The sequence below is a fragment of the Gallus gallus genome, chromosome 2 (assembly GCF_016699485.2).
Source record: "Gallus gallus isolate bGalGal1 chromosome 2, bGalGal1.mat.broiler.GRCg7b, whole genome shotgun sequence".
NCBI lineage: Eukaryota > Metazoa > Chordata > Aves > Galliformes > Phasianidae > Gallus > Gallus gallus.
Window position 1 is genome coordinate 11,737,348 of NC_052533.1, and position 12,057 is coordinate 11,749,404.

The 12,057-nt window shown below is 43.1% G+C and overlaps 1 protein-coding gene across 2 annotated transcripts; it reads right to left on the reverse strand.

The window, feature by feature from the left end:
* Positions 1-2,822: 2,822 nt before the first annotated feature.
* Positions 2,823-11,796, reverse strand: KLF6 (Kruppel like factor 6). 2 transcript variants are annotated; one of them, XM_046921718.1, is made up of 4 exons: positions 11,341-11,796; positions 8,226-8,613; positions 6,203-6,326; positions 2,823-5,680 (listed from the first exon to the last, which is right to left on the reverse strand). In XM_046921718.1, exons 1-4 carry the CDS (start codon positions 11,440-11,442, stop codon positions 5,629-5,631), a joined length of 666 nt encoding a protein of 221 aa, XP_046777674.1. In that variant the 5' UTR covers positions 11,443-11,796; the 3' UTR covers positions 2,823-5,628. The 2 variants fall into 2 exon arrangements, with proteins under 2 accessions (XP_046777674.1, NP_001026140.1); NM_001030969.2 differs by having other exon boundaries at positions 8,040-8,613.
* Between the last annotated feature and the right edge of the window lie 261 nt (positions 11,797-12,057).

Here is a 12,057-nt window from a genome sequence, read left to right on the forward strand (position 1 = left end):
GTATAATCTCAGCAGAGTATCTTGCCATGTCAAAAGCTCTGATTCAGAAGTACCTGTCAGTGCCTCCTGTCTGCACAACCCCATGGGACAAAGTAAAAGCAGGCTGACTCTTTTGGTGAAGGAGGGATGGGGTACAGGCTAATAGGTTTCCTCTTGTTGCCAGAAATAAAGAACTGGTGCACTGATCTCGTTGCCTGCTTTATAAAGTGATGCTAACTGAGGAAACAAACCTGCAGAGTTCAATGAAGATGTGTTGCAGAGATTCCCTTTCCAAACCATTTTGTCTCCAAGGAATTCTCTATGAATGGAGGAAAAAAGGAGAAAATACAGGATCTTATACACTCTTCAGGGCAGAGAGAAAACCTTCTGTAAGTGTCCTGCTCCTGTGCAGTTAATGCTCCCCTTACCTTAACCCCTCACTCCAGACAAAGTTTAGGAGCCCCTCCAGTAGATAGATCATGAATCTCCCTCTTATTAAAGGTGTGTGAACGTGTAAGTTGTGTTGCATGAACATGTAAGATCACATGCCCCTTTGGGGCTGTATAAATAACATTCAGCTACTTTCTGAAACACTGTAGTGTTTTTCCTTCTTGTCTGTAATTTTGGTGCTGTCATTTGTGAGGTTTACAGAAGTTGTTTTTATTCCTCTGAGCCTTCACTGTAATTAATGAAGATAAAGAATAAATACTCCGGTTAAGAAGAATGGGAGAGGAAAAAGGCATGAAGGCAGAGGAATTGTACACAACTTCTAGAGAGGGAAGAATAAAACAGTTTGTTTTCAACATGCTCTAACAGGAACAATTCTAGGTTTAGTTTGTGACAATTCATAATATGCTTTAGAAGGAGAGAGAGAGTAACATTCAAACAAGATAAATACCCAATTTAAGAAAATAGCAAACATCTGTCTATTGTGAACTTTAAAGCCTCTGTATATTTAATAAATACACAGTTGTTCAAACAAGCTGGAAAATTGTGATTTGCCCTGCTTGCACTGACCACTTGAAGGCCGGGATTTGTTTGCACCCAAGAAAAAAAATATAAAAACAAGCTCTGTTTTGGGTTTTCAGCTGTTTTATCTTGACCCTTGCATGCACATATGTGTGCCTCAGTGCACAAACACACTGTGTGTAACCTTTGCAGTAAGAAACCAACATGTTGGCTCAGAGGCCCTGTTCTTGCTTTCACCTCAGCAGTAGTTGTTGGAACTTGTTGAGGCTACTAATCGACGTCTGCATGCAGTCTAAGCTACCCGACATCTTCACCCTTAAATTCATATCCCTTCCCATTTGCTCTGGGTTACAAAATCTGGAATTAAGCAAGTCTGTCGTAGATGTTTATGTTGAAATGCACTACCCCTGAAATGACTATTGCTTTCTGCTTTGCCATTTCCTTGTTGACCAATATCTCTGCCAACAGCATTTATTTATCTATTTATTGTGAACACCCCTTTTTTTAGTACAGTCTCTCTGAAAATAAAAACGGGTGGAATCTCAGCATCTCAGTAACATGCTTAATAGCGGATTTATCATGCCTTTTTTTTTTGTAATGAAGGTACAGTAAGACACAGCCCTGGATGACACACACCCCATAAGCAGTCAAGAATTTGCCAATCCTTGTTCTGTATTACACACCCACTGAACATTTTGGGTGGAGAAGCTCCAAGGTCAAGCTCAGTTCTTTAAAAATATTTCCATTTCTAGGCTATATACAGAATAGGAGGCAAAATGTCACAATCCCTCATCCCCCATAGCCTTTTATTATTTCTGTTGCAACAAGTTTCTCAGAACCCATCTGTTTCATTGTGAGAGGTATTGTAAGTGGTAAAATGTGCTGTCTCCCTACCCTTGCAGATCAGGATTTTGCTAAAGTTGCCAATTCTCCCTTGCGTGTACAGAGGCATATTGCCTGCTTGCTGTGAGGCTGAGGCACATGCCCAGGGTCTCTCCCCAATGCCCTTTCCACTTCAGTTTGAATGTATTTTTTTTTTTCCCCCAGCATTTTTAGAACATTCCTAATTTTAAAATATGAATGTTGAAATCCAGGGAGCTCGATTCACATGCCTAATGTCAAGTTTCTCAGCATGTAACTTTGCTATTTCTGCCAATGCTTTTTCTCAATGCGTAAGAGACTTTTAACACAAGCAGGAGTGAAACAGAAGCCACAAGGCAACATAAAACGAGTTCTGCATGTGTCCAAAGCCGGTGTGCATGCCAGTCATGCTTTGAAGAGCCATTGCTCTTGCTGTTCACAGAGGCTTGAAGTTGGCTGGCTGGAGGTCACCAGCGGGTTAGTGATCTGCAGGTCCATTCATCTGGGCCAGGGAGACTTCACATGGCTACTTCCATCAGCTGTGCCTTGAAGGCATTGGGTTTGCTTCCCCATGGATGGGACAGTTCAAAGGCCCACACCCAGTTAAAAAGTCTACAGGCAGGTGCCTCCCATCCAGGCATCTACTGCTTGTTTCCTTCACTGTAAATGCTCACAGAATATCATTTCCCACAAGCAGAAGTTGTTCTGTGCGCATTCACCTCTCCAGAGCCAATGATTCAGAACCAAGGAGTGGTCTTGCAGTAAGAACCCTGTTAACTATTTATTCTGCTAAGACAAAAGTTGAATCAACAATGGCTGTTCAGATATGGAAGAACACTGTGTTTCTACTGATCAAGTTACTTTCTCGCAGGAGCTTGTCTTCTGCAAGGCGACCTGACTCAAAGATGTTTGTACATGCGATCAGATGACTAAGGAGAAAGCGTCAACACAGCATTTGGCATTGTTTGGTGTGCATGCCTCCAGGGAGGAGAAGGATGAAGCCAGACACGTGATGCTGATAAGAATTTCTTTTTATGTTATTCCAATAAAAAATACATTCATACAGAAATATAACAATCTTGCAAAAAACAATTTCAAATAAAATCTTGTAAAACAAAATCTTTACAAAAATCTTACAAAGAGATTCTTTAGATAACAGGGTGCTTCAAAAACAAAAAAAGAAATTTCACTAATAGAAACATTTTCTTCTTAAATTTCAAGCAAAAATGTTTTTTTTTTATTTTTATTTTTTATTTTTCAGCTTGATTGAGGCTCAGTTATCACCTGAACAAAATGTACTTGCTTGTTAAGAAAATTACAGGCATTTGACATATGGCACACAGCCCCACCCCATCCACACAAGTCTGATCGTATTTCACAATTGAGACAAGCCAGTGCAAGTTTAATGGTTTTTGTTTGGGGTAATTTTTTTTTTCTTTTGTTTCCTTTCGTGCTTTTCAGAAGTATGGCTAAGCCAAGGACAATGCAAATAAGGAGTTAAAAAAAAAAAAAAAACTAAACTAAACTCTAAATAGAAATCCACTTTCTGGAAATTTTAGTTTCGGGGGGGAGGGGGGAAAGTGCAATTTCAGGCAATTTAAAGTAAAAATGAAATGAGAATGATTTAAGCCTGTGTGTTCCATAGAACCAGATCACTGGCACATACTTTTTCCTAAACCACTTATCTACATACATTTCCAGGAAAGATATACCAAAGTATTAGCATAGTAAGCAAGACCAATAATAAATAAAAAAAGAAACAGATCACGTGTTTCGTTGCATCAACTGTAGTGAGCTGATTAAAAAACAAAAACAAAAAGAACAACTGCTTTTGGACAGACTATTTCTATTCTAGGAAAAAACAGTCTTCATTTTAGCTGAACTATGCAAAATTAGAGCTCAACCACCACAACGACTAGCTCACTCACGGGTCCTTCCATAAGCTGGAAGGCCAAAATATGAGTGTACTTCATCTGCACACAGCTAATATTCTTTTAGCATGCCAATATTCGGTTCATATCATTCTTAAATGGCCACAGATACGCTATTCCAGACAACCTAATAACTACAAAACACAGTCAGCAGTCTGAGAAGGACTGAATGCCAACAAAGCCTTTAGCACACCATTAAGCTAAAGGTAAAGCCTCTAAAAACGCTAGATTTTAATAACTGTATCCCTCATTTCTTTGTCTCCTTAATGACCATATTTGGGGAACGGGGGGGGGGGAATATTTTGACGGGCTGTGGCATTTTCTAGCTATGCGTTCTAAATTTTTTTCCTTTTAAAAAAAATATTTATATATTATCTATATATATACACACATACACAGACTGTACACACAAATATACATACACAATTATTCTTCTGCCCACTTTTAAAAAAAAAAGTAATATAGTTTCTTTCTGTATGACCAACAGATAGCTAGATATATAGATGTGAAACTTGTGCCTTTTAAGCAAATACATCTTTTAATACTTCTGTATCTTTAATATGTATGAAAACTCAACATATTAAGTACAGTTGGGGTGTGTATATACACAGTTGTGCAAGGTCAATATAAAAGTCTCAAGGTGGCAGAACTGGTCAGGTATTCAATTGGCATATGCATTATACTGTAACACAGTCAAATTGTCTAAGTTAAACAAATACTGTACTGACATGAATGACTTTTCTCTATATTTGTCTTTGTGAAGGAGGACCCTGGAAGTAACCTTTTTTTTTTTTCCCTCATATTATACATTTGATACAGTACAATGCCAGGTGAAAAGAGAGCCTTAATAAAGCATGCATCACCCATACCCCTGTATAAGACCCCCCACAAGAGAAGGTCACTTGCATAAGGCACCATTATTAAGGTCAACAGTGCATTAACAGCTAGAAAACCAGAAGTTAGTCCTCAAGGCATAAATAAGAGAAAAATTAGCTGCATGAGAAAAATCAGTTTCTAACCAATAGTGGTTTTATCCACCCAACAGAAAAAATTATTCATGTTCCATACATTATGTAACATTAGACCAATTGTATTTTAGCTGCTCTTAACTGGAATCAAAACTGCAGTCCTGATTAAAGAATGGAAAAGCATATAGTTCCCCAGAACCATGCAATAACTTTTGTATTATAATGAAAAGTTATAGTTGTGTTACATTTGTAAATACACAGCTTATACAATGGATTACAAATGAGCTCTGTAGCAAGTAAAACAAGCTACTTGACACATTGCACGTTTAATAGCTGCACCAGACACCTAAAGCTCCTCTCACACAGGAACGGGGAGGTCCCCATCTCCATTCTGGCATCCTGACTCTTTTTAATTCCCCTTTCCCCTCTCTGTTTTCCCTCTAAAAAGGTGCAGACAGCCCTCCCCCCATCCCTTGGAAATGATTGGTGGTCGTCCCATCTCACGAGATATTCCTCACATACAAGACATTCAGACTTTTTTTTTTTTTCTCTTACAGTTATAAAACAACCACAAGAAAAAAAATGTGCCTCAGCATACAATCGTCAATAGATCCTCATAGCATACAGTCGCCCAATCATTAACATTCTCAGTGCACATGCTCACGGCAAAGGCTTAGGAGCCACTCAGAAGGTTAGATACCAGTGTATGAGTCCAGGAAACCCCAAACATCACGCACCATGGTTGCTATGCCGTTTCTTACATGACTTATTAGCCCTCAAAAGACCTTCAAGGAAGTGAGGTCCTGGAGGCAACTGGGTAGGGTGCAAAATGGCATGCTTTGGCTGGAACACGCATCCCTCTGCTCAAGGCTCTTCAACCTTGACGCCTCTTAGCCCACAGGATTCACCTCTTGACCTGTTCAGAGGTGTCTCTTCATGTGAAGGGCCAGGTGGTCAGACCTGGAAAAACACCTGCAAGGAAAGAATCGGCATGTTAGCCTGGGGCTGCACCCCCGTATTCTGAGATCCCATATTATGGATCCCGTATTATGTGGGTGCCCCATCCCTGGAGGTATTCAAGGCCAGGTTGGATGGGGTCCTGGGCAACATCATCTAGTGGGTGGCAACCCTGCCCACAGCAGGGGGTTGGAACAAGTTGATCTTAAACATCCCTTCCAATCCAACTCATTCTGTGATTCTGTGATCCCAGGGCACATGGGAGAACTCAGTATCCCCAGGTACCTATATACTCTACAGCTACCGACAGGTAATACGAGGGATTTCTCAACACTAATGTGCCCCATTGCACTACAAGCTATATCCAGTTTATTTTTTCCTCCAATATCAAGATATAATAATTTCATAAAAATACTAGACACAATTGTGTCCACCAAGAGATTCCTTCACAAATTAATCTCCAGAAAGGCAGCCTAGGTTCACTTTCCACCAAGTGTTAAGAATAACTATTTCTAAAGGTGCATTTCAGCCACATACCTGTCACAGTGACTACATTTAAAAGGCTTGGCACCAGTGTGCTTTCTGAAGTGTCTGGTTAATTCATCACTTCTTGCGAAACGCCACTCACACCCTTCCCATGAACATCTGTAAGGCTTCTCCCCTGCAAAGAAAGTAGATTACACGTTAGTCATGACTTCATTCAAACAAAGATCAGTGCTATCCCATTCATTTTCTATGTAAACCTCCTCCACCCCCTAAAGACAGTAGATTCTATTTAACATATCTGAATGCATCAGATGCAAAGAAAGCAAAATTCAACCACCTGATTCCTTCCTAACTCTTTCGCTGTAACAGCACATCAACTGATCTCATTCTTATTGAAAAAAGCGATTTAACAGGTTCACAGGAAACAAAGAAATACAACCTTCTAACATCCCTGTTCATCTGTAATAGCACCCTGACTCCAAAACAAGTAGCATGGACCTCAAAGGTGATTACAGACAGCACAGCGAGGTTCCCAAACGCAATTAGGCTACTGTATTGCATCAAAGCCCTCTGTCACACAGTCAGCTCCATAACGTGCAACCTCCTTCTGCTGAGCCACATTTTCTTGGAAGAGCTTGCATGTCATTTTGAGCATTGCTATTTCAGCATTTGAGAAATACCACTTCCATTCACAGGAATGCTCTCAGTCACACAGCACCAGGCCATGAGCTCTGCAATACCTCTGAGGCTGGCAGCTATTTGTGTCTGCTCAACCACCATGGTTTCATTGGAAGATGTTTCTTCCCCTCAAAATAAACTCATTTTATCGGACTTCTGCTTGACAACGGGAACATCCAAGTTTGCTCAGACTTCCCATAAAAGCCACAAAATGCTGAGCTCATGAGTCAAAACAGGATCTGTTCCTTGAATTCTCCTTCCACGTCATGGAGAAAAATACTGCACAGGTCTCTGTGCTGGCACACCAAGAACACCAGGCCAGTTCCTTGCAATAAGCGATGACTACTAAGCCAAGGCATAGCCCTACACATCTAACAGCTGTCACAGAACGATGCTGAATATTAATACTCAAAAAGCAAATCAGCACACTACTTCAACTCTAAAATATCCTGAAGGCCCTGATGAATCTACCTTCCTTACTTTCTTTCCCAATGACACGCAGGACTGTTTTTTTTTTCCAGTTCAGGCTCCATAACAATACAATGCTGTTACTCAGTATTTTGGGATGAAATTATACAGTCATATATTTGCAAGTCCAATTAGAAAGATACATTCAAAGAACTACAACAGACTGTGGATTTCCAAGATTTTTGCTGACATGACAGCACACCAAACTGTTAAATTATTTACAAATATGGCTGTAATTTATAGACTCAAGGCCTTTGGATGTCTGGTTGAATAGACCCAATGTAGAGTGGACCATGAAGACAGGTTCGTATGCTACTTTGTGATCTGTCCAACTGTTGGATATGCCATTCCTCTTTTTTCTTTTTTTTTTTTTTTTTTTTGCAAGAAAGTCTCATTTCCCTTTGCTTTAGTAATAAATGTGCACAGAGGTCTAGTGTGTATTTTGGCCAGTGGCTCTTGAAGGCCATGCTGATCTGTAGCTTTCCAAGCACTGCCCAGTTAACCAAGCTGTTCCTATTTGCTATGACAGCGGACTCATCGACAGCCAAGTGCCTTGGTTTTGGCTAGCTGATGAAGGGAATGAGGAAGTGATGTCGTCCGTTCTGGTAAGCCTCTAGCACTATTACATCATCTCTCCAAACCTGGGCTCCCACCCAGCGCTTGTGTAAGGCTGTGAAACCCCCATCATCAGGGGTATTCCCTGCAGGACTTGCCAACTCTTAGCGAGCGTTCGGTTACTAACCTGTATGAGTGCGCTGATGTGCTTTCAGATGTGAACTTTTGGTGTAAACTTTCCTGCAACCGTTAAAATGACACCTGTGAACACGCCTTCTGCCATCTGGCGAGGTGTCCCCATTGGCGGGTGTACCTTTTTCTGCAGTCTTTCCAGCGGTACCGGTACGAATTTTCCCTGGTGAATGCAACTCACCCGGCGTACAATTCCATAGCTGGGAAGAAGGCTCCTTGCTCAGCTCAGGAGACGATGGGGGAGTGGAAGTAACAGACGAACACAAGTTTCCTGAATTGGTTAAAACGTCACTTATAGGGTCAGAGGTAAACTTGGTGGTGGGCGAGAGTTCCTCAGAGCTGTCTGAAGATTCGCTGCTCACATCCGAATTCAAACTATTGGTCTCTAAGTTCTGACTGGTAGAGCTGTCCTCCTTTGGGACACATGCAGTCTTCAGTTCAGATTCCTCCTTTTTCTCACGTGCCAGAATAATTTTGGTCCAGAGATCCTCTTGGTTATCAAATTTGATTTCAGATGCAGACACATAGCAAGGTTCGCTTTGAAGATACCGTTCCAACTCCAAACACGTCTATGTGAAAGAAAAGAGTAAAAAAGGGAAAAGTTAGAAGCTTGCTTAAAAATAAATCCAGTCGTATTTTACACTTCAAAAAGCATATAGGAATGTAGCGCGTTCAATGTGAGGTTTCTAGGTTCAAAACAAATTACAGGCTCCTCCAGCCGTAACTAGGTGACTGCCACGATGAAAAGAAATTGGTTCTGGAGACCTGGGCAGGAGTTCAAACACACAGCTGAAGGTGCAAGTCAGCTTTAGTTTTCAAAATAGCATTCTAATGAGTCACTCAAATTATCTTTGCTCTCATCATAAATCCATGTTTTTAGGAGGCTGACACTGAAAAAGACCATAGAGAACCACAACAAATAGTCACCCTGCGCTCTCCACTCCCTGTCTAATGTCAAGTTGTTTGCATCCCTCTTGCACAAACACAAGGCTGAGAGGACCCAAGCAAACACAATGTGCTGAAACCCCAACGCCCTGTCAGAAAACAAAGCCCTGTTTCAGCATGGCCGCAGAGCTGCTGTCCGTCCTGTGGGGACATCAGTGGAGCAGCAGACATCCTCCCATTTCCTGTGCATGAGAACACAGTGCGCCCGACTTTCAAAGAATGTCACTTCCAAGCACACTGGCATGCACGCCACATTGCTCACACTGCTCCGTGCATGGCTGGAGAAACACGGGGAACTTCAATAACAGAAGTGAGAAAAAGTTCCAGAACAGAAATGTCCTATTCTATACGATGCAAAACGGGAAATTACTCTGAGGTCCTGCTGGGAGTCCCACAATGAACAAGAACTTTATCTACTGGCCAAGAATACAACTGCATGAGTCATCGCTCTCTTTCTTTCACGCAATGCCAAAGGAGACTTCCTTATAAAATCCTGTCCAGCTGCCAAGAAAGTGCTCTGTTCAAACATACATGCAACAGTACATGGAAAGCTTCCCCCACTTCCCCCCTCCCCCCCCCCCCCCCAGCTGCATTCCCCTCTGCTCCATGAAACGAAACAAAACAAAAAACAAAACCACCCTAAATAGGTAAAGCTGTGGCTTTCAGTTGCAGCTCACCTCACTGACTTTCTAGCCGTTTTCAGAGGAGAACAAAAAAGAGGTATGATCTGTTATAGCAACAAGCTGATGTTTTGGGATTTTTCTTTCCACTATAGGAAATGATCCACACAGAAGCATTACACAGAAAAAGGACACACCAAGTTTCCATACCGAACTCTACTTATTTTAGAAAGATCATCACGGTAGCAAAACCTGATCCCAAATGCCATGCATTCCCCTTGCATCCCCTTCCCATCCATCTACGGGAGCACTGCTTTACTAAACTGGGCCATATGTCGCGGCCAGGCCAGGAGTGTGGGCAAAAAAGGGAAAAATAGAAACAAACAACACAAAAACAAGCCCACTGCTGCACACACAATTCATGTGTTTGCCTATAATTGGTTTGCAATGCACGCTGGAAACAAAAAAAGGTTTCCAGAGGGATGACACAATAGTGTATTGATTTTCCAAGAAAATGGGAGGAAATGCATTTATTAAGATCTTGTTAAAGTTTAATATTCCGGGCTAATTTGAATTCCTCATTAGGTAGATTAGTAATGGGGGCCCGAGCGAAGCTCTCTCCGAGTTTAAATGCCTCTGAAGGCTACTGGGAAAGAGGGCTGGCCCTGCGCCAAGAACCCGAATGCCTGAAGGAAACTACTTAGCTCCATTTCAATCACGTACTATGGAGCTGCCTCTCTGAAAGGGGAAGGGGGCAGGGAAAAGAAAGAAAGAAAGAAAAAAAAAAAAAAAACACACGTAGGATTGCATACAATTAGCATTGCATACAATTAGTAGGCATGTGAAGGTTTGTAACACTTTGCATTTCGGTCCTATCGGGAATTGGAAGGTTGCGAGGTTGTGGCAGGTTTTGGGCTCGGTCCCCGGGACCGGGGTACGGCAGCGGAGCGCACCGCCTTGTTTGGATCAGATTAGGGCAGGAAGGGGGGGAAAAAAATAATAAAAAAAGCAACCCAACGAAATATGTCCATTAAAGGGAAGGAGCCTCCGTTCTTCCTCCTTTCCGACCGAGGCAATCAGCACTGTCATATGACTGACAACTCTGCACAGCTCTCTGTGCTGGGAAACAGCTACATTGTGTATACAGAAATATATGTATACATACATTGTATATATGCGTGTACATATGCGTATATATACATTGCATATGTGTTTACATACTGTACATGTATATATATACATATATGAAATAATACATACAGATGTGCACGTACACCGCTGTAAGCTTTTCCCATCGTCGCCAGAAACAATCAAGAATAAAATGACAACAAGAGCAGAACGCGGCCGGTTCGGACGGGCCCGTGCCGAACCCCAGCCCCGCAGCACGGCCCCGCACAGCGCAACTGCGGGGCTCGGAGCGGCCGTGGAAGGACGGAGCCGGGAGATGCGCCGCTCCGTGCGGCCGCCGCGGGACTCTTCGCCCGAAAAAGCGCCGTCTGATTGCAAAGCGAGACACCTGCTTCCCAGCACCTCTGGGCGGTCGTGCTTAATTCTGCCCCAACTCGCCGCTGACACTTGGGTTTGTTTTCTTTTTCTTTTTTTTTTTTTTTTTTTTCCTCCTTTTTAAATCCGCTCATCCTTTAATACGGCTTTAAGAAAAAAAAAAAAAAAAAAAAAAAGAAGAAGAAAACCGACAACAACAACAACAACAACACCGACATCCTGCTTTACCTGTTGCCAATATTCCTCCAGGGACGGTAAGGCCGAGAAGTAGCCCGTGTCGTGCACAATCTGCAGTTCCTGGAAGATGCTGCACATGGGGAGCACATCCATGTCTCAAGTTGCAACAACAAAGTCCGTGCTGGCGGCCGCGGACACGGACAGCTGCCTCCTGTGTGCGGGGCTCGAGGGGTGTGTGCGGGGGGTGTCAGCCCTCTGCTCTCAGTCTCCAAGCCCCCCCCCTTCCTCCAGAGAAGAAAAAAAAATTGTATATATATATATATACAAATAGATAGAAATTAATTCCTTGGCGAGCTTAGGGAGGAAAAAAGACCCGAAGTTTCATGCAAAGTTTAATTGCACAGCAAGGCAGGACGTCTCCCGAGGCGGCCGCTCTCCCCTCCCGCGGCCGGCGGCGGACACTTGCGCAGGAGCGGGCTCAATATTTGCAAACACGGCGCTGGCTGCAAATGTAACCCCCTGCAAAACTTCCCTATTCAAAGCTGCGCCCGGCCGCTCCGCCGCCCCCGCCCCCGCGCCCTCCCCCGCCCCGCGTGATCCCATGACGCCGCCCGCCGGCGCGGCCCAATCTCCGCCACGCACTCCGCGCCCCGCGTGCCAATGATGTCAGAGCAGCCCAATCGGCTCTCGGCAGGCATCGCGGCTCCTCCTGGCGTGACTGAGCCTGGCCGTGACGGCTCCCGCCATTGGTCCGATTCGAAATTCGCC

Excerpts from the sequence above, each read along its gene's own strand:
- KLF6 (NM_001030969.2), bottom strand. The coding sequence starts at position 11,442 with ATGGATGTGCTCCCCATGTGCAGCATCTTCCAGGAACTGCAGATTGTG. Across the intron at positions 6,327-8,039 it reads ACATCAGCGCACTCATACAG|GGGAGAAGCCTTACAGATGT; the intron begins GTTAGTAACCGA and ends CTTTCTTTGCAG. Across the intron at positions 5,681-6,202 it reads AAATGTAGTCACTGTGACAG|GTGTTTTTCCAGGTCTGACC; the intron begins GTATGTGGCTGA and ends CTTTCCTTGCAG.